The 22,179-nt window shown below is 45.2% G+C and overlaps 3 protein-coding genes across 3 annotated transcripts in view; all 3 read left to right on the plus strand.

Moving 5' to 3' along the window:
* The window catches only part of LOC141006168 (NACHT, LRR and PYD domains-containing protein 3-like), a 467,008-nt gene that overhangs the window by 179,868 nt on the left and 264,961 nt on the right, over positions 1–22,179 (plus strand). The window lies entirely within an intron of this gene.
* Positions 1,939–12,723, plus strand: rcor3 (REST corepressor 3). Its single transcript, XM_073467342.1, has 12 exons — positions 1,939–2,245; positions 2,351–2,407; positions 4,288–4,365; positions 4,452–4,504; positions 5,220–5,381; positions 5,556–5,680; positions 5,867–5,945; positions 6,650–6,865; positions 7,692–7,769; positions 8,130–8,187; positions 8,470–8,714; positions 9,055–12,723. Exons 1-12 carry the CDS (start codon positions 2,122–2,124, stop codon positions 9,436–9,438), a joined length of 1,659 nt encoding a protein of 552 aa, XP_073323443.1. The 5' UTR covers positions 1,939–2,121; the 3' UTR covers positions 9,439–12,723.
* traf5 (Tnf receptor-associated factor 5) lies at positions 13,440–20,944 on the plus strand. Its single transcript, XM_073481786.1, has 11 exons — positions 13,440–13,743; positions 15,925–16,194; positions 17,027–17,090; positions 17,427–17,528; positions 17,848–18,012; positions 18,361–18,438; positions 18,824–18,898; positions 18,983–19,075; positions 19,168–19,308; positions 19,468–19,633; positions 19,858–20,944. The coding sequence occupies exons 1-11, from the start codon at positions 13,628–13,630 to the stop codon at positions 20,442–20,444; spliced, it is 1,857 nt and encodes a 618-aa protein (XP_073337887.1). The 5' UTR covers positions 13,440–13,627; the 3' UTR covers positions 20,445–20,944.

Consider the following 22,179-nt stretch of genomic DNA (forward strand, 5'->3'; position numbering starts at 1 on the left):
TCTCGTCACTCCAAATCACTTTGTCCCGGAAGTCTTGAGGCCCGTCTCTGTGCTGTGTTGTGGGCCGGCTGCTTCGCGGCGTTGGTGTTTTAACGGCTTTCTTCTGGCGACTCGACCACGCAGCCCATCTTCCTTCAGGCGCCTCCTCATTGTGCGTCTTGAAACAGCCACAACACTTTTCTTCAGAGTCCTGATTGTCAGCTGAAGTTATTTGTGGGTTTTTCTTTGTGACGACACTTTTCCTGTGGCTGAAGTTCTGGTTGGTCTACCTGACCGTGGCTCGGTTTCAACAGAACCCCTCATTTTCCACTTCTCAATGAGAGTTTGAACACTGCTGATGTTTTTATGTCCTTTTCCTGTTTTATAAAGTTCAACTACTTTCTCCCGCAGATCCTTTGATGAGTCTTTTGCTTTCCCCACGGGTCAAAACCTCCAGGGTGTGTAAACCTATGAGCACAGCTGTAAATAAATATATAAATATAGATGTTACATGGATCAGACACGTCGCCTACCTGACCAGATTATATCTGACAGGCTGGATGACGGACAGATCCCCTCAGGTCAGCAATACAGATGTTGAATGTTCTTTGACTTAATATTCTAGTAACGTAGTTAATATTTCTACGTTTCTCAAAGATACGACAACAAGAATTTATAATATCCAACCACTTTTCCTGTTCTTGTTCTGTTATTCAGATCTCAGTAATGTTCTGTTTTATTGTCATGTATCCCTGAAAAATATATAAATATATATGATAGATGAACAGGAATGTGTGTATGACTAAGTGAGAATGTACGTGTGCTTATAATATATTTAACTATGTAAATAAATATCAGCATGCGTGAGGTCAGAATCAGAACTTCTTTATTGTCGTCCCACATGAGTGCAACGAAATTGAGTGAGCAGTCGTCCTGATATATAAATATATATATTTATATAAAGTGACAAGAGTGAAAGAAAAAGACTAGTATGAAAAAAAGAAGTTTAAAAAATATATATGTTCAGGAGAAGAACTAAATTAAATGAATTGTTCTTATTGACGGACTCGTCTTTTTCAATAAAAACAGAATAATATATATATTCATATATAAATGCAGAAGTGTGACAGTGAAATGACGTCCACAGGAAACATTAATGTAACAGATTAATATTCATGTGAGAGATAAACAATAATTAACTTTAATTAAATCAGCTGATACTTTGATTATATTATTATTCTCCTTCCCTGAGGAACCTTCTTATTGTTTTACTGTTAAATAGAGAGTTTTATTATTTTTTTATATTTATAAACAAATTTAAGGTGAAATATTTGAGTTTATTACTGCAACTTGTTCATCTTGTTGTTGATGGTGTGTGAGTCTCTCAGCATGTTTTGGACCGGTACCAGTCTGCAGCACCGCTCTGTTGTGTCGCGGACTTCCTCTCTGCGGTGTCACCCGCGGACCTGCTGTGCGGTTTGTTGCGCGGTGTCGCCCCCTGCTGGTGCTGCCGGGTCAGCGCAGGAACAGCGACACACAAACACGCAGCAGAAACCCGAACCATCAGGCGGGTTGTCTGCGGTTCTGGTCCGTTTGAGTGGATCTGCTGTGCTCGTGTGTTGGTGCTGAACATGTGAACATCGTGAATCTCGTTTACTCTCATTTGTTTATAATATTCATGACTTCCGGTGACGTCAGACGCGCCGCTGCGGTACTTTCTTCTGATCACAGCTGTGTTGATGTGAAACTTTATTGATAATCTGGTTTTTGTGTTGATTTTTATTTAACTTTATTAGTTTGTGTCGGCGGAAGGATCTGCGGCCGCAGGCGCCGCAGCGCCGCCCGACGGTGCGTAAAAAGCCTTCCGCCGCGGCGGCTAGACCCTCCGCTCCGGACCTCGGTACCGCCCTCACACGAGCCACTTCAGGTATCAACACCGCGTAAAGACGAGAGCAGATCCCGCAGGAGACGTCCGCCGCGTGTTCCGGCCCGCGGTGCGTGTTTACACCGCACAGAGGAGCCCGACAGCGCCGCGGCCGGAGCGGCGGCCGCGGAGCGAACTGCAGCAGAACAACCTCCAGCTCCCGCTGACATTTTCTGCCCCGACACAGCAGCTGATACACGGCCACGTTCAGCGGAGAGATGCCGGGGATGATGGATAAAGGCTCGGAGTACTTAGGGAAAGGTCGGTCCAACGGCACCAAGAGTCCGTCCAACGCGTCCAACGGACATTTCTCTGACGAGAGCGGCAGCGACGACGAGCACGGTGAGTATAGCCTCGAACAGCCTCCCGTCGCTCCGTATGTGCGCGTTTCAACACAGGAAACCTCGAATGTAACGCGTCATGTGTTCGCATGCTGATGTTTTCCAGATGTGGGGATGCGGGTCGGAGCGGACTACCAGGCCAACATCCCGGAGTTCGAGCCCGGTGAGATTTTCCTGCTTGTACCTGAGTGACGGACGGTGGTAGCCTCGGTACATGGAGCCAGTTCAGTGACGGACTGGAGCCTCTGACAGCTCCGACCGAGACCGGTCCGAACGGGTCTGCACGACCCGGGTCCAGAACAACTGTAATGTTTCAGTGTTTAAACAAAGAGAGAGGCTGCAGGACCGAGGCTCCTGGACCGAGGCTACCCCCCCCCACCCCCCACTGACAACCTGTGACAGTCATTAATGTTTGTTTACATCAGTCTGCTGCACATTCATGACACCAGTAACATCACAGTGACCGGCCAGAGCTCATAACAACAACAACAACAACAACAACAATAATAATAATAATGATAATAATAATAATAACAACAACAAACGAGAACTTCCAGTATTTGACTCTCAGTTTCGACACTTTTCTCTATTTTTCTGATTTCTTTGAGATTGTGAACAAACGTCTGTGTTCATAGAAGAGTTCAGTTTTTAATCTATAATTTAATTCAGAAGGTGAAACTTTCATATATTCCAGCTTCATCACACAAAGTGAAACATTTCAAGTTTTTATTTTTTTATTTTGATGATTTCAGCTCATGAAACAACAAATCTCTCAAAATATTAGAATAATGATACAGAAGCGTGATCAAGTACAGTAAAAGTACAGTACGTATAGTTTTGGCACCGTCAGTAAGGAGGCGCTGACCCTGATGTCAGGCCCGACTGGTGGTGGTGCTGCACTTGTGGTCCGACCTGAAGCCCACAGAGACTCTGTGATGAGACACCGGACCGACGATACAGACGAGCCACGGTCCAGTGAAGGAGGTCCGACCAGGTTCTGAGTGATGAACACACGACATGTCTGATTATAAATCTTCTGTTGATTGATCTCATTTAATATTCTGATATCTGGACACTGGATTTCAGATTTTCATCAGCTGTAATCATCTAAATTAAAACGAAACAAACACTTGAAATATTTAATTTTATGAGTTATAAATCAAGAATACATCAAAGTTTCACCTGAACTTTTCTGTGGTATCTTTTGAGACGCACCTGTACATGATGTCATCTCACAGGCTCATTACTGTCTTAAACACACTAAAATCTTCCACTTTATTATCATTTAATAAGAATAATGACTAGAAAAACTGCATTTCCTGTGAAAATACAGTGTGAATGCTGACGGCTGCACATGAAGCTGGAGCAGCAGAACCAAAGCTGAAAATGTCCCCGTAAGACTGAAGGGAAAACATTATTATTATTATTATTATTAATAATAATATTATTAGGGTTGATATTTAGGAAATTTGCTCCACAGTTGGATAATGATAGATAATTATTAATGATTATTGATAATTATTTATTACATAATATAATTATTATTAAAGGGTTAATAAATGTCTACTGACAGAAACCAGTTTTGAGGGAATTATTGTGGTGAAAAACCCTGTGATGTCTCCAGAAAGTCGTCTTGATGATTTCAGAGAAACAGTGGTGAAAAACAACAGACATAAACACACAGTCTCGCTCTGACGCTGCAGCTGTTAGATGAAAACCCTTTTTTTATTTGATTTTAAGAGATTCAGCTGCAGAGAAAGATTCTCGTGCTCATTTATAATTATTTAACTCTCAGTGACGTTTCCCGTTTCTGTGCTCTGATGTCATTTTAGACATTAAAGCTCATCGTTAAAATGTCCTGCAGCCAGTGTTTGATGACAACATCTATCAAAGTGCTGGTCAAACTCCAAAAACACTGGATCCTACGTTTCCCATAATGCAACTTGAATTAGACATGATGACATCATCAAGATGATTTTGAGACAGCAGGACTGTTTTCAAGTGAACTGAACTTCATGTGTTAAACTGTCTGTTCACATTCAGGTTCTACGAAGTACTCGGACAAAGACAGCGGAGGGATGCTGGTCTGGTCTCCGTATCACACCATCGTCGACTCCAAACGTGAGTCCACTTCCTGTCCTTCATTAGCAGCTGCCGTCCTCTATCAGGTCCTCAGACCGTCTGACCTGTGTGTGTTTCCTCCACAGTGGACGAATACATCGCTATAGCCAAAGAGAAACACGGATACAACGTGGAGCAGGTGGGTCTCAAACACTCCGAGGACGTCCAGCAGCACCGCTGAGCCATGCTGGAGAGGAGACGACACGGGCTACCCATTAACACATGGTCCGATTTTAAAGCTAATACGCTAACATTAGCTTCTCCAACAGGCAAAAGTCAGTGTTAGCTTCTCCAACAGGCAAACGTCAGTGTTAGCTTCTCCAACGGGCTAACATCAGTGTTAGCTTCTCCAACGGGCTAACATCAGTGTTAGCTTCTCCAACGGGCTAACGTCAGTGTTAGCTTCTCCAACGGGCTAACGTCAGTGTTAGCTTCTCCAATGGGCTAACGTCAGCGTCAGCTTCTCCAACGGGCTAACGTCAGTGTTAGCTTCTTCAACAGGCTAATAAGATTGTTAGCTTCTCCAACGGGCTAACGTCAGTGTTAGCTTCTCCAACGGGCTAACATCAGTGTTAGCTTCTCCAACGGGCTAACGTCAGTGTTAGCTTCTCCAACGGGCTAACGTCAGTGTTAGCTTCTCCAATGGGCTAACGTCAGCGTCAGCTTCTCCAACGGGCTAACGTCAGTGTTAGCTTCTTCAACAGGCTAATAAGATTGTTAGATTCTCCAACAAGCTAACGTCTGTGTACATTTAGGCTTCATGTGGACAATTTGGAGCATTTGCATGGTGTTAACAGTGTGTGTGTGTGTGTGTGTGTGTGTGTGTGTGTGTGTGTGTGTGTGTGTGTCTCCAGGCACTCGGCATGCTCTTCTGGCACAAACACAACATCGAGAAGTCTCTGGCCGACCTGCCGAACTTCACCCCGTTCCCAGACGAGTGGACGGTGGAGGACAAGGTGTTGTTTGAACAGGCCTTCAGCTTCCATGGCAAGAGCTTCCACCGCATCCAGCAGATGGTAAACAACAACAACAACAACAATACTTTAACACGGTGGTGTTGGTACCTTTACCTAATGAAAGAATTGGACGGCTTCTTCCTTCTCTGCATATAGCTCAGCACCAGAACCTCAGTTCATCACATAAAGGACGTAACACTTGTTGGTAGTGAACGTTATATTGTGTCGTTTCAGTTACCGGACAAATCGATCTCCAGTCTGGTGAAGTACTACTACTCGTGGAAGAAGACTCGCTCCAGAACGAGTCTGATGGACCGACAGGCTCGTAAACTGGCCAACAGGAGCAACCAGGACGACAGGTAGGACTGAACCAGTCGCAGTAACGATACTTGTTCTGCGTTCATGTACTTTTTTGGCCTCTGTTGCGTGTAGTATGTGTTCAGCTGGGACGCTGTTCAGTCCTGTCTCAGTCCACATGTTGTTGTGGTTGTTGTTGTTGTGATGACGTGCAACGACTGAATTTTGGCTTCCTGTTGTCTCCATAGTGATGAGGAGATGGAGGAGGCCAACCCCATCGAAGCCAACGACAGCGACTACGACCCCAACAAGGAAGCCAAGAAAGAGGTACGTGGACCGAGGAGGTTTGATTATATCTGGACAGTGTTGGAGGCGGAGCCATGTTCCTATGAAAGCTGCTCATTGGCCCACATCTTTGGTGTTGTGCGGCCCAGAGAGCGAGCGCACTAGAGACTGCCACCGACCGAGCCGGCTAACTTGAATGGATAATCTTATCGTGCGGCTCAAATTCTGAGTCATGTCTCGTGATCACGTGATGATGTAGTTACACAGTTTGACCACTAGGAGAACTGCCTGGTGCTGTTCCTGAGCGCCTGACGTGGACCTGAATGCGACTCCGTCAGAATAAAGAAGTCTTATTTTTTTATGTTTATAAGTTTACAACCAAACTTTATCAAGTAAAACCAAATAAACACTGATGAGAATTCTCAGCTTTTGAAGTCTGACCTTACTCCAAACCAGCAGGGGGCAGCATATCACAGGACTAACAACTAACTGCTGCAAACTGTAGCTGCTATCGGTTAGGTCAGTTCGCCGTGCAGCTAGTGGCCTGGACTGGAGCTGTGGACCGGGTCAGGCCAGGCTAGCTGGTTAGCACTCTGACTTCAGTAGCTATGAAGAACACACTACATTTTACCTACTGAACTAATTATTCACTGATGCATTCAGTTATGTGTGTTTGACTCATCAGACGATCTGTTACAGCATGTTGTCAGTTTCAAGTCCTCAGTAAACTTTCTCCCTCCCTGCAGAACCAGGTGGAGCCGGTGGTGCCGGGCTCGAAGGTGGCGTTGGGTCGGCGGGAGCACCAGACCCTGCAGCACCGACACCACCAGCGCTCTCGCTGCCGCCCCCCCAAAGGCATGTACCTGACCCAGGAGGACGTGGTGGCCGTGTCCTGCAGCTCATCCGCTGCCAACACCCTCCTCCGTCAGCTGGACATGGAGCTGGTGTCCCTCAAGAGACAGGTAGGGGGCGCTACAACCTCCTCCAGACCTGGGATCTGAGGAAACTGAGGCAGGATGAAAAAGAAAATGTATTGTTTTAAACCGGCTGTCTCAGGTGCTTTAAGTCCCTCAGATCACAGCTTACATCAACCTGCGCTCGAGTGTCCACAGTGATGTGATGTCACTTCCTGCCTCATCCATCACTGAGACAAACAGACTCCATGTTTAACACAAAGAAGTTCATGGAGAACATTTGCTGAATTTACAAGAAGGAACAAATAAGTCAGAATCAGTCAGAGACAGAGTTTCACACAGTTTATAAAGTGTCTCCAACTCAACAACTCACTAAACTGACACATTTGTTAAGGGAGTCTGGGGACAGAGAAGTCGCCTATACTGGTTACTGTTTAGTGTGTCTGTAAAATGTGACATGTTTAGATCAATAAAATGTTTCTTCTTTCATAAATTGAGTGTAAATGGTGAAATCAGTGTAAACAGTGTGTTCAAACAGCTGCTAAATGTTGGCAGGTCAGACTTTAGCACTTTAGACACAGAAGCAGACAGGCTGGTACCTAGCATTAGCATGCTAACAGTAGCATGTTGCTATAAGCACATTTACAGACAGTTGTGTTTGTATTTATTCTACTGAAGCAGACTGGACAGTAGCTTGAGCCGTCTGATGACAGGTGAAAGACCCCAGGTGTTGCTCTGAGTCGTCCTGCCTGTTGCCTGTCCATATTACTGCTCTGCCCGGGCTGTACTGCCACCTGCTGATGACACCTGCAGGGGACCAGAGGGGACAACAGCTGGATCTCACATTCAGACGTGTTTCTGTCTCGTTCTTCAGGTGCAGAACGCCAAACAGATGAACAGTGGACTGAAACACATGTTGGAGTCTGGGATTGAAGAGTTCAGGCTGCCCGAGGTACAAACACACTCGACGTGCCGACATCTCAACAAATCGAACATCGTTTTGTGTTGAAGTGAGCTGAAGCTGTTTCTGATTGTCCTGAGAGAGGTCAGCCGTGAAAACACTGATGTGTTCTGGGTAAAAAGCAGATCGATGATGCCACTAATCACTGTTAAAGATGACGACCCGATATGATCAGATATGATCAGCACATTCAGTCTGTGTTAGAGCCTGAAGCTTTAATAGCGCAGCCTTCAGTGTTATCCAGGTCAGACTGTGGTAGATGAGCTGTCTGTAAATCATCTTCATCTAGTGAATCACCACTAGAGGGCGACATCACCCTCATGTCTTCTTCCTGTCATGTTTTTCCTGCAGTGTAACCAGAAGGTGAACGCCCGCTGGACCACAGACGAGCAGCTGCTGGCTGTTCAAGGTGAGCTTCATCAGTGTTTGTGGAACCAGCAGGTGAAAATATCAAATAAATAACCTTGTATGGATGTAATTTAATGACTAAATAACCCGTTCACACTCAGCCATCTGCTCCTGATGATATAAAGTCAGGCTCAGTCATCATCTCCTCCTGATGATATAAAGTCAGGCTCAGCCATCATCTCCTCCTGATGATATAAAGTCAGGCTCAGCCATCATCTCCTCCTCCGTCTGTTCTGGTTGTAGTTTAAGACTTGATTGATAAACTGTCTGCGATGTTCTTTAGGTGTCCGGAAATACGGGAAAGACTTCCAGGCCATCGCCGACGTCATCGGTAACAAGACGGTGGGCCAGGTGAAGAACTTCTTCGTGAACTACCGGCGGCGGTTCAACCTGGACGAGGTGCTGCAGGAGTGGGAGGCCGAACAGGGAACACGAGCTCCCAACGGAGACAGCGCCACCTCTGGAGAGGAGGGGAAGAACAGCTCCACCACTCCGTCAGGGAAGAGCACCGACGAAGAGGATGAAGAGGTGAGACAGAGGACTGAAGTGCTCTTAGTTTGATTTCCTTCCTTGCAGACAGACGCTGGTTCAGCTCAGCTCACAGCCTGAACCGCTGCCTGCACGCCTAACTAGATAGATAGATAGATACTTTATTAATCCCGAGGGAAATTCAAAAGGGTTATGGTTAGTTACTGAGCTAACTAGCTAAGTGTAGCATCAGTTAGCGGTTACTCTGGTGGTATGCTCCTCCGCCTGTTCTTACATGCTGAACATTTAAGTGACAGAAAGTTTATATCTTTAATATAAATATTTTATATTATGAGACTCACCACGAAGTAATTATGGCTCCGCCCTCTCCTCTCTGCAGGGTCAGGTGACCTCCTCGGGTGCGTCTCCTGCCGCCTCCTCTTCTTCTTCAGCTCAGATCCCGGTGACGTCCAGCGCCTCCTCCTCCTCCCTCCACCAGCCCCCTCCCCTCCTGCGGCCCTCCCTCCCGGCCACGCCCTCTCTGCACCGCCAGCCGCCGCCCCTCCAACAACAGGCCCGCTTCCTGCAGCCCCGCCCCACCCTGCAGCAGCCTCCGCCTCTCATTCGCCCCTCCAACCCCCTGCCCCCCCGCCTCAACCCCCGCCCTCCAGCTCCCATGACCCTCTGTGGAAACCCCGGGGGATCAGGTCCAAGCTCCGCCCAGCAGCCCCCCGGCCTGGCCGCCCACCAATCAGAGACGGCCTCGTCGTCCTCCCTTCACTAACGGACGACCGTCAGAGTTTCTGTTGAGACAGAAGAGATGAAATGTTAAGTGTGACGCTGCGTTCAGGTCCTGTGGGAAAATCTGAGTGTTTTCTTTCTTCAAACCAACAATTGTGATTTTCACTTGTCAGGTTCTCATTTCACCAGAACATTAAGGTGACACATCGACACGAGACAAGTCGGAGTTTTTATCATTTGGTGAACAGTATTTTAGGGGTCACCGTTTGTTTTTTCCAGCCTGCTGGTCTGTCATCTGGTTTTTAAGATCTTTGTTTCATCTTTTCAGTCGTCACCGGACACGTGGCGTCCCACAGGGCTCCACCCCGGGTCCCTTGTTCTTCTCCATCAGTTTCCCTCCACATGGACAGAAAAAGATACTAAAGCTGCATGTTTTTATTTTTTATCGTCAGCTAAGTGAATCTAAATGACCTGAAACAGTGAGACTAAACATTTTGTTCGTCGTCATTCTTTGCTGACCTTTGTGTTGGTCAGCCCTCTCGTTGATTGGTCGGTCCACCACGCGCTGATTTGTTCCAGAACCGATCGTCTCAAACACGATGTGCTGATGTGAAAATGAGAAAACAGGACTTTAGTAAAAGATAAATCATCAGAGCCCAAAATCCTTTAAAATCTTTCCTACAGTCGACATTCAGATCAGGACGAGCTGATAATCGTCGTTTAAAGGACTTTAAAGGTTTTATTCCCAGCATGTTGGTCCAGCTCAGGACTGTCTGACCCGTCTGTGGTGCTCGGCTCCTAGTTGGTATAAAGTCTGTCAGTGGGCGCCTGTTTCATGCAGCATTCCTTTCATCAGCCATCTGCTTGTTGTTTTCCAAATCCCCGTGGCTCCGGGAAACAACAACAACCTCTGGGCTAAGAAGCTACATGCTACAAAGGGCCAGTCAAACTGATGCTAACCTGGCTGCTAACGGTGTGAACCTCAACAAGCTAGCAGCTGTTACCTTTCCTCTTGCGGGGATTGAACCATTTTAATGCAAAACAAGATCCCCCCCGACACGGTTGCATCCTGCGTTTAGCACCGTCCAAGACGATTGTGATTGGCTGAAACAAATTCAAACAACCCAGAGTTTTTTACCCGACAGCAATACCAGAACCGGAGGAGCCAGACGTTTCCTCAGCGCTGATGAAGGACGTTACATTAAAACCTGGAGTAAACCCCCAAAGAGTCGAGCTTTTTTAGGGGTTTACTCCGGGTATGAAAATACCCAGATCTCTAGACCCAGATAACTTCCTGTTTAGCGCCCAGCTAGCTTGAATGGGGATATGATAATTTAATTGCGTGGCTCTTCTAGACTTTAAAAATGTTATTGGAGGTGACGCTCCAAAAAATGTATCCACCGTTCTACGGATGAAGAGAAATCTGTTAACACGCCTAGTTTTCTGCTGAATACTCAGTGTTATCCGGCGCATGTGCACCGTTAATCCTGCTTCTTTAGTTCTTTTACATCTGCACGTGTAAAAACGTGAAAGAAACCAGATGTTGTTGTAACGCGAGACATGTTTTCTGCTCATATACAGAGCCCTGTTTGTTTTAATCATCCGAGTAATCAGATTACTGTGCTCATGTAAACGGGCGCTGTCCGGCCACTGTGGAAGTTTTCTTCAGAGCCTGGCGCTCTTCCCCGGGTCTTGGTGCTGACCGGTCGGTGTAGAGACTTGAAGGTCTGGATATGAAAGATTACTCAGCTGAAACCTCGCTGGATCCTGCTGAAGACGGGAATCTTCAAAAACACCTAAAACAAAAAAAAAAAAACAGCTGCTCACTGTCGATTTTATCAAACAAACAGGAGGAAGCAGTGTAGCGTTTGGGGACTATTTTCAGCGGCGTATTGATCCACACTTGGTGCTGTACTCTGTGTGTGTGTGTGTGTGTGTGTGTGTGTGTGTGTGTGTGTGTGTGTGAAGGAAGCTGTTTGAGCTGGAGGTTTGATGACATCACCAGACTTCCTCTTTGACGCCGTTCTCCTGAGATAAACATGGTCGATCCCAGTTGATGTGATGTCGCCCAACATGGCGGTCGTGTCCACGGCGTGTGACCTGCTGTCCGTCCAATCAGCCGTCAGTAACTCAGTTAACCGACCAGCTGCTGCACATCTGATTGACAACACTAAAGTTTCAGTCGGACGCTGCGTCAGAGCTGAAGAACGTTTTTTAATTAACTTAAATTGGATTTTAAAAATTACTTTTACTAAAATATTACTTCAACACAAAACTTTATGGTGTAAAAAGTACCCGACAGTCAGACTTGTTGTTAAAATATTACTTTGGTAAAAGTGAAAGTCACCCGTATGACCAGTACTCGAGTAAAAAGCCTTAAAGTATCTGATATTAAATATACTCAAGTATTAAAAAGTACCAGTAAAAGTATATTACGCCCATATTTACATGTGTGTATATACTGTAAACTACGACTGGACTGATTGTCAGAATCACTGTTTTTTAATCTGATTATTGGTAAAAATTAATGAATTAAAAAATGTTCTACTTTGGCTCTGATGCAGGATGTAATCTGTAAAGTAACTAGTAACTAAAGTTATCAGATAAATGTAGTGGAGTAAAAAGCACAATATTTGTCTCTTAGATGTGGAGGAGTGGAAGTGTCAAGTATCAGAAAATGGAAATACTCAAGTAAAGTGAAAGTACCTCAAAATTGAGTAAAATGAATCACAGTACTTGAGTAAATGTACTCAGTTACTATTCCATCAGTGGAAACATTAAACTCAACAAACAGGTTCTCTGTGTAACTGAGATGATTACAAACACAATGCATCATCATTTATCAGCAATGTGGAAAGTAACTAAGTACATTTACTCAAGTACTATACAGGTTCAATCCAAGCTGCTTGTACTTGAGTATTTCCATTTTATGCATATTTCTCCTTCTACTCCACCACATCTCAGAGACGAACACTGAACGTTTTACTCCACTACATTTGTCTGACGGCTTCAGTTACTGTTACTTTTCAGAGTACAGTTTGTAATCCCCCCGTCGCTCAGACGCTGTTGATGACGATGTTTTCTGCTCCTCTGTTAAAGGTTCGTGTTGAAACTGTGTCTTCTCGTTATTTATTCCTCTTCCTCCTGGTGCTAGCACTCTGGACTCGCTGTGAAGACGTCGTTGTGAAAGTGCTCTTAAGGCTTTTTGTACAAACGTGTGTGGCGGCATTAAATGTAACTGGAATCCTCAAGTTCCTCTTTGACTTTGAGTACAAGTTGTAACATGAAGCTGCTGATGGTTCTCATTAAAACGTCTTTTCCATCCGTCTGCACCGACTCTGCTGTAACGTCTGTCCTCAGCCTTCAGGACGCGCTGACGTCCGACAGTAACTAACACCTCAGAGTATCAGATTACATTACACTGCAGAGCTGCACACTGACAGCAACACCTACTCAAGTACTCTACTGAAGTACTAGTATTTCCATTTTCTGCTACTTTATACTTCTGCTCCACTACATGCATCAGATTACTTTAGTTACTAGTTACTTTACTGATTACATGCTGCGTCACATTTTTAATTTCATTGATTTTTATCATCAATCAGATAAAAACGGTCACTGTCTCCTTCTACTCCACCACATTTACTGGATTACTTTAGTCACGAGTTACTTTTCAGGTTACCGTCCTGTCCAGTGAAAACCACGTATCTCCAGATGTGTTGAATGTTTGTGATAAACTGACTGAGTACTCGAGTACAAGTCTTAAAGTATCTGTTAGATGTACTCAAGTATCAAAAGTACACGTAAAAGTAAATTATAAATATATTTACATGTTGTTATTTACGTCCTGATGCAGCATGTAATCTGTAAAGTAACTAGTAACTAAAATTAACAAATACATGTAGTGGAAGTAGAAAGTAAATGTACTTAGTTACATTCCATCCTTTGAAACAGAAAACTCTTCCAACAGCATGTAATCTGTAAAGTAACTAGTAACTAAAATGTAATCAGATAAATGGAGTGGAGTGGAGGTATAAAGTAGCTCAGAGCTGTGCTCTAGTACAGTAGTTGAGTAAATGTACTCAGTTTCACGCCTTCCCCGCAGTAACGGGAGTACTGAGGGCTGTGCTCTCAGCAGCAGGTTGTTGTTGACTCACTTCCTGCTCTGACAGTTTCCTCTTCCTGCTGCGCTGCTCGATCGACCACCGATAATCGATCGATCAGTCATATGGATGAGCTGTGACAGACTGTGGACAGAGGACAGGGGACAGAGGGGACAGACTCCTTCAGCCTCCGGGTGGAAAGTGAAAGCAGAGCGGGGACACGAGCTCTTCACGCGGATGTCAGTGTGAGTGTCTGTCGGCACGCACGCACGCACACACACACTGGGCGCGCGCCTGTCTGTCATCAGCACGTGGACGGGGTAATGAGTACTTTTACTTTAAAATACTGGAGTACGATCGATCCGCTGCTTAGTTGCCGTTATTAATGAATCATAAGGGCTTCAGTGTGAGACTTGTAATAGATTACTTTTCCATCGTGCTTTGCTTTCACTTCATTGTCTCGTCACAGTCAACGGCGGGAAGTCTGAAAGTATCCGATGTTAAATGTACTCAAGTATCAGTAAAGTAACGGATCCATGTATTTGCTGTGAGTCAGCTGATCATCACAGTAACTAGTAACTAAAGCGATCAGATACATGTAGTGGAGTGGAAGTATAAAGCAGCAGAACATGGAAATACTCAAGTAAAGTGAAAGTACCTCAAAATTGTACTGAGGAACAGTAGTTGAGTAAATGTACTCAGTTACTATTCCATCAGTGGAAACATAAAACTGAGATGATTACAAACACTTCACCTGTCGTCATCATCATCATCATCATCATCATCATCATCATCATCTTTTATGTGTGTTTCTAAGTAAAGTAACTGAGTACATTTACTCAAATACTTCGTGCAAATTCAAGGTGCTTTACTTGAGTATTTCCATTTTATGCAACTCTCTCCTTCTACTCCATTACACCTCAGAAGCAGATACTGTACTTTCTACTCCACTACATTTGACTATTTCTGACTGACTACTCGAGTAACAGTCTTAAAGTATCTGATGTTAAATGTACTCAAGTATCAAAAATACAAGTAAAAGTAAATTATTCATATGTTCACATGTACATATATATGTGTGTATATATATATCCATATATATATAATCTGCAAAGTAACTAGGAACTACAGTTATAAAATAAATGTAGTGGAGTAAAAAGTACAATATTACTGAATGATGATATTATTATATATTTACTTTTACTTGTACATTGATGCTTAAATACATTAAATATCTTTACTCGAGTACTGTTCACGTGGCTGCCTTTCAGTTTTACTAAAGTAATACTTTGTAATATTTCACAGTATCTCTACTGTTACTCGAGTATGACCGCTGGCTACGTTGTATCGCTCTGATCACAGGAACGCTTCAGCTGATATTTAACGTTACCATGACAACGAGCTCTGACTGATGGTTCACTCAGCAGAATATTATTTACAATAAATCTAAAGAGTGTCAGGAATGTATTTGAGGTTTTGGAGCCCTGAGTTCTGCCTGCAGGTCTTTCTTTGAGGCTGCAGGTGCAACCTCCACCAATCAGAGGGCAGAGAGTCGACTCTATGTCGCCTGTGAGGCAAAATGCAGGGCAGAAAACAGGGCAGAGAGCAGAGGCGTCAGTGCTGCAAGTCAACACAAATTAAAAACCATGCGACGTGTAAAGACGAGATGTCTCAACTTCCCTGTAAAGTTGACATAAACATACACAACATAAACAGTCAGACAGGATCACCTGTCAGACAGGATCACCTGTCAGGATCACCTGTCAGGATCACCTGTCAGGATCACCTGTCAGACAGGGTCACCTGTCAGACAGGGTCACCTGTCAGGATCACCTGTCAGACAGGATCACCTGTCAGACAGGGTCACCTGTCAGGATCACCTGTCAGGATCACCTGTCAGACAGGGTCACCTGTCAGTCAGGATCACCTGTCAGACAGGGTCACCTGTCAGACAGGTGACTCTGACAGGTGATCCTGTCTGACAGGTGACTCTGACAGGTGATCCTGTCAGACAGGGTCACCTGTCTGACAGGTGACCCTGTCTGACAGGTGATCCTGTCAGACAGGGTCACCTGTCAGACAGGATCACCTGTCAGGGTCACCTGTCAGACAGGATCACCTGTCAGAGTCACCTGTCAGACAGGATCACCTGTGAGGGTCACCCGTCAGACAGGGTCACCTGTCAGACAGGATCACCACACTGAACACGACTGAACAAGATGTCAAAAACAATTCAATCAAAACGTGTTACTCTTTTATAAACTGACTGTTCCACACGTGTCTATGAGCTTTAACTGCAAATTGTTAAAGCAGATTATTATTATACATTTTTATTATTTTAATTATTATTATTTTCATTAAGAGAGAAAACGATAATCGGATCTGTAGGATCACCTGTTTGATGTGTTCAGTGTGTCGTCCTGCAGGCTCATGGCAACAGCGAACGCAAAGCTGGGAGCATCGAAGGAGTCCAGTTTGCAGTCTGAGGAGTCCGTGAGGTCCGAGGAGTCCAGGATGAGGTCGACGGGCCCCGCGGGCTCCTGGGAGGCGGAGCTGACCTCCATCCAGCACTCCCTGAAGTTTGTGTTGACGCTGAAGGAGGAGTTTGTTTGTCCCGTCTGCAGAGGAGTCGTGCTCAACCCTCAGCAGAACTCCTGTGGACACATCTACTGCCTCCACTGTCTCCAAGGACTGCTGTAGGAGCCAGTCCACCTTAAAACACATCCTAACAGACACAGTCCACCTTAAAACACACTCACACTGACACAGTCCACCTTAAAACACACTCACACCCACACAGTCCACCTTAAAACACATCCTAACAGACACAGTCCACCTTAAAACACACTCACACTGACACAGTCCACCTTAAAACACATCCTAACAGACACAGTCCACCTTAAAACACATCCTAACAGACACAGTCCACCTTAAAACACACTCACACTGACACAGTCCACCTTAAAACACACTCACACTGACACAGTCCACCTTAAAACACATCCTAACAGACACAGTCCACCTTAAAACACACTCACACTGACACAGTCCACCTTAAAACACACTCACACTGACACAGTCCACCTTAAAACACATCCTAACAGACACAGTCCACCTTAAAACACACTCACACTGACACAGTCCACCTTAAAACACATCCTAACAGACACAGTCCACCTTAAAACACACTCACACAGACACAGTCCACCTTAAAACACACTCACACTGACACAGTCCACCTTAAAACACATCCTAACAGACACAGTCCACCTTAAAACACACTCAAACTGACACAGTCCACCTTAAAACACATCCTAACAGACACAGTCCACCTTAAAACACACTCACACTGACACAGTCCACCTTAAAACACACTCACACTGACACAGTCCACCTTTATTCACCAAGACTGATTTAAGGTGGACCGAAGCACCTGACAGTCAGGTGTGTTGTACCTGGTGGGCGTGTCCTGTGCACCTGGTCCAGTCGGTTCAGTTGGCGGTCTCTTTTGTCTTCTTTGTGTTTCAGTGAGCGTTCAGCACCGTCTGGTCCAGTTTGTCCCGTGGACGGAGCCGTGATCACACCAGCAGAGGTCAGAACCGAACACACAGCTGCACGTTCACACGTTCAGACGAGTTCCCGTCCAAATGAAGAACACATTTTGACTTAAGTCAGAAAATCAGAAAATAAAGATGGCTGTGTGTTTGTTTCCATCCTCCTGTTGGCTGATGGAGATGAACAGCTCAGCTCCTGGTGTGTGTTAGAGTTACCTGGAGTGGCCATGTCTGATCCACCTGTCGTTATCGCAGGTGTGTGGTTTATTCCTCCTGTCTGGATGTCAGCCGCTCAGTTAGGACACATCAGTGTCTGTTGACGTCCAGTTTGGATCACTTCTAAAAAGTTTCTGATGGACAGTTTTCTCCTGCAGGTTTTCCAGGACAACTGCTGCAAACGAGAAATCTCCAATTTAGAAGTGTACTGCTCCAACTACCCAGCATGCACCTCTGTTGTCACGTTACACCACCTGCAGGTAGACCCAGTCTGACTGTTTAATGGATTATTATGTGTGGTCACTCCCCACCAGGAGACACCATCGCAGCAGAGATTGGGGAGTGACGATGGTACAGTTGGCAGTTGTTCCAGGCTTCTGCCTGTTCAAAGGAAGTTTTTTCCGTCACCAAGTGCTCGCTCATGGGGGAATGTTGGGTCTCTGTAAATAAATGAATCCGTATGATTCAGACCTGCTCAGTTTGGAAAGTGTCATGAGGTGACTTATGTTGTGAGTTGGCTCTGTACAAACAAAGATCTCTGTGACGGTTTATCTCCCATCACTTCGTCCTCCTCTGCAGGAGCACCTGAGGTCATGTCAGTATGAGCAGCTGCAGTGCTGCAATCCAGGCTGCAGCGCGTCGCTACAGAGGAGACACCTGCAGGAACACCTGACCAACACCTGTCCTCACCGCATGGAGCCCTGCCCACACTGCCAGCAGCCGCAGAGACTCAGCCTCGTGCAGGTAAAGTCAGAGTGGTAGTCCTGTTTGGGGCGAATAAACAAACGAGTAACACGAATAAACACAAATGATCCCGCGGTCAAAATCCACTTTGTTAAAGGTGAACACACCATCAAACAACCACCTTTAGTGATGAAAATCTATCTGACGTGACTTCTTCACGTTCTGTTTCGTCTCGTTCTCCGACTTCAAGTTATAGCGACAGGCGACCAAATGAAACGTTACCTTGAATAAACAAAGGTTGAGTTGTTTTTAGACATTTTAATGTGGAGATGTTGTATATTGTATTGACAAGTCACAAGTTTGAATCATTCAGCTGTCAGTGAGCTGAATGGGTCTGTGGTTCTGTAGGATCATGTGCAGAGCTCCTGTCCGGAGGTGGAGGTGGACTGTCCCAACAGCTGCTCCCAGAAGGTTCCCAGACACAAGGTGAGCTCACTCACACCATACACCTACAGATACAGTGAGCAGCAGACTTTGGCTGAGTTTTGGCAACAAAGGACCAAATGTGAGGCGGCTCTGCTCGGTGCATGTCTGAGGACGGTTTGGACTTGAGGCTTGAGCTGCTGTTGGCACCCACAATCAGACCAGTGCAGTCGGGCTGATTTTGGTGAAACCAAGCATCCTGGATTTAGACCACAGTCAGACTCCTGAGTGGCAGTGTGGACACCTGTAGCACCTAAGATTTACACAAAGACTTCAGAAAGTTATGACGGTCCAATCAGAATCAAGTATTCCACAAAGCCGTCCAATAAATGAACACATCAACAAATGGTTGTGATGCAGCTGTCTGAATGTGTCTGTTGTCATCCAGCTGTCGGAGCACGGACAGTCGTGTGCTGAGGTTCACGTCAGCTGTTCTTATAAGAGGTTCGGCTGCTCTGTGCAGGTGAGTTCATCTAAAGAAGCAGCGAAACACCTGAGCGATGAGATAAACTCAGTGAGTTCATTAGCTGACAGAAGTGTCCTGCAGGGTAAGAGAGGGAAAGTGAAGCTGCACGAAGACGCTGCTGTCAATCATCACATGCTGCTGGTCCTGAGGAGCAACACTCACCTGGAACAACAGGTACGTCCGATAAACTCACCTGATATTCTGATCCATGTGAAAAGAAAGATGTGGCAGAAGTGTTGATCTCCGACTGCTGTCTCCTCGGTCAGGTGGAGGTTCTCCAGGAGGAGGCGCTGCTGAGGCAGCAGGAGGTCCAGACAGATGGTTTACTGCTCGCTGGTCTGCAGAAGGAAATAAGACCACTGCTGCAACAGAACAGCAGCCATGAACACATGGTCTCTACAGCTCAGGTTCATAAACAATCCACCATCATTTTATCTGAAGCTCCATCGTCTTCATCAGCCATCAAACCACACCCACAAAATCTTCTTTAAATCACAACAAATCATATTCAGTTGAGACTGACTTACTGTCTGCCTGTGTGTCTGCCTGTCTGTCTGTGTGGTCAGAGGACTCTCAGCAGGCAGGAGGACGTCCTGTCCACCGTCCAGCTGGAAGTCCAGCATGTGTCTCGGGGACTGGGTCCTGGTCTGGAGGAGCTGGAGCAGCTCAGGAAGTCTCTGGATGCTGTGATGCAGGAAGTGTCGGCAACCGAGGCCCTCAAAGAACATCTGGGTAAGAAAAACCTGAGAATCTGCCTCCATAAACCTGCTGTGACTGAGTCAGTGTTTCTGTCTGCTCTCAAAATACCTGTTAGTTTTTAACGGAGCAGGTAGATGTGATTTTAGGTCCCTACACACCCAAAAATGTTTGTTTCCTGTTGCAAGAAGATGCAGTTTATAGCCCAGAATGCTTTGAGGTTCAGAATAACACTTCAGTGAACACTGTTGGTTTTTCAGGAACTTTGGAGGAGAGTCTGAAGCACCACTCGGGTCTCCTGGATCTCCACGCTGCTCAGCTCAGTCGGAACAAGCAGCACTTGCAGGAGCTCGAGGCCACGTCCTACGACGGCAAACTGATCTGGAAGATCGAGGACTTCAGGAACAAGAAGGAGGCCGAGGCCAGAGGTCAGACGCCTTGCCTGAGCAGCGTGCCGTTCCACACCGGGCGTTGCGGCTACAAAATGGCTGCCAAGGTCTATCTGAACGGGGACGGGGAGGGAAGAGGGACTCACCTGTCCCTTTATGTTGTGCTGATGCCAGGAGACTTTGATGCTCTGTTGCCATGGCCTTTCAGACAGACCGTGTCTCTGTCTGTTCTGGATCAGGGCGGTGCCGGTAATCACCGCACTCTCAGCTTTAGACCCGACCCGACGTCCAAAAGTTTCCAGCGACCCGCCGCCGAGTCCGTCAGCAACGTGGCTGTTGGATTTTCATGCTTCACTCCTCTCAACAAGCTGGAAGCTCCCCTGAATGCTGCGTATGTCAACGATGACACGCTGTTTGTCAAAGTGAAGGTGGACAGGACAGGTTTAGAGCAGCTGTGAGATTTTGTCTTTTAAAACATGTGGATTAGATTTTTTTTTATTTACTTTGGTGGTCATTTCAGGAAGGACACTGTGGTAGACGACCACACAGACTGATAACTTCTCACTGTGATTGAATTGTTTTTCTCTGAAAAACAAAATCTATATGTTATAACTTTGAAGGAATAGTTTGACATGTTGTGAAAGACATTTATTTTCTTTCTGTCTGAGAGCCAGATCTTCAGTTTGATACTTCTCATGCCGAATTCACCAAAATGTTGAACTTTTCCTTTAAATATTAGGATCATCTCAGGGATCGTTTGATGGATGTTTGACTCAGAAACTGTCTGTTGTTACTCATAATTATTTAATGCCCATCATGACTTAATGATCTGTTCATCTGAGAAAAACTATGGTGCTCAGATCAAGTAATTTAAATGCGCAGTATGTAATTTCTGCCTTTAGTGGTCTGTCAATCAAAACAATAAAGAAAGAGGAAAGGAGTGGGAGTAGTGAAGGATCATGGGAATTGTTGTCTTCACCACAATTGCAGATGAAAACTATCTGACGTGACTCAGACACGAATGTTGATGTGTTCAGTCAAAGGTTGACCTGAATTCAAACACACAGACAAACCTGCAGTGCGTGTTGTTGTCGCTAACGTTAGCTTACTGTTGTTTGAAGAAACACAAATGACCCCACGGTCAAACTCACAATGCAGGTGGTGAACACATCATTGAACGCAAAAATTGTTGATGAAAATCTGTCTCAGGCACAAAAGTTGACAGACGAGGTGTTTTAAAGTTTTCTTCTCGTTACGTTTCGTCTGGTTCTCAGACTTCCTTCCTCTCTCTGACTCTCCTGAAGTTACAGCGACAGGCGACCAGATGAAACTCACCGTTACCTCGAGGAGACCTGTGGATTTCTCTGGTTTGAACTTTGTTGGAAACATTTGGGATAATGTTTCACGACTCAACAACATGTAGAACAAAGGTCGAGTTGTTTTAGACATTTTAGTGCAGAATTCTTTGATATTCTATCTTTAAGTCAAAGTAGTTTGTTAGTTTGAGTTTACAACTCAAATATGGTACAAAATCTGTGAATCATACAAACAGAAGATCAAAACGAACAAACACCGTCTCGCTGTTGTTTGACTCCGAGCACCAATCAGGTTGCTGTTCCTGAACTGCAGAATATTATGATGTCATAGTGAAGTTGACCTTTGACCTTTTGGATATAAAATGTTATAACTTCATCATTTTTTCCTTGTTGTCCTAATTATCATATAAATACACGTTGTGAGTTCACAGTGACCTTTGAGCACCAAATTCTGATCAGTTCATCTTTGAGTCCAAGTGGACGCTTCTGCCAAATCTGTAGAAATTCCCTCGAGGTGTTTTTGAGATATTGTGTTCACAAGAACGGACGGAAAACCCTCAAACATGATGCCTCTGGCCACGACTATCTCCAGCTCAGAGGCATGAAAATAAACATACAATTTAATGTGACCATGTTTTGTTTCCACAGAGAGCAAAATGAATTTTCACAAGTCGAGATTTAAAAAAAACTCAATGAAAAGCTGCAAATAGACTGTTTCCAGTGTTGTGTGGTGACAGCTGCCCTCGTCTGCTTTTAACCATGTTTTTAATCTGAAAGGAGAAACGATATAAAGTCAGGCTCAGCCATCATCTCCTCCTGATGATATAAAGTCAGGCTCAGCCATCATCTCCTCCTGATGATATAAGGTCAGGCTCAG

This window comes from Pagrus major, chromosome 1 (genome assembly GCF_040436345.1).
Source record: "Pagrus major chromosome 1, Pma_NU_1.0".
NCBI lineage: Eukaryota > Metazoa > Chordata > Actinopteri > Spariformes > Sparidae > Pagrus > Pagrus major.

Excerpts from the sequence above, each read along its gene's own strand:
- rcor3 (XM_073467342.1), top strand. The coding sequence starts at position 2,122 with ATGCCGGGGATGATGGATAAAGGCTCGGAGTACTTAGGGAAAGGTCGG. Across the intron at positions 2,246-2,350 it reads CGGCAGCGACGACGAGCACG|ATGTGGGGATGCGGGTCGGA; the intron begins GTGAGTATAGCC and ends GATGTTTTCCAG. Across the intron at positions 5,382-5,555 it reads TCCACCGCATCCAGCAGATG|TTACCGGACAAATCGATCTC; the intron begins GTAAACAACAAC and ends GTGTCGTTTCAG.
- traf5 (XM_073481786.1), top strand. The coding sequence starts at position 13,628 with ATGAGCTGTGACAGACTGTGGACAGAGGACAGGGGACAGAGGGGACAG. Across the intron at positions 16,195-17,026 it reads CACTGTCTCCAAGGACTGCT|TGAGCGTTCAGCACCGTCTG; the intron begins GTAGGAGCCAGT and ends TTTGTGTTTCAG. Across the intron at positions 19,076-19,167 it reads ACACTCACCTGGAACAACAG|GTGGAGGTTCTCCAGGAGGA; the intron begins GTACGTCCGATA and ends CTCCTCGGTCAG.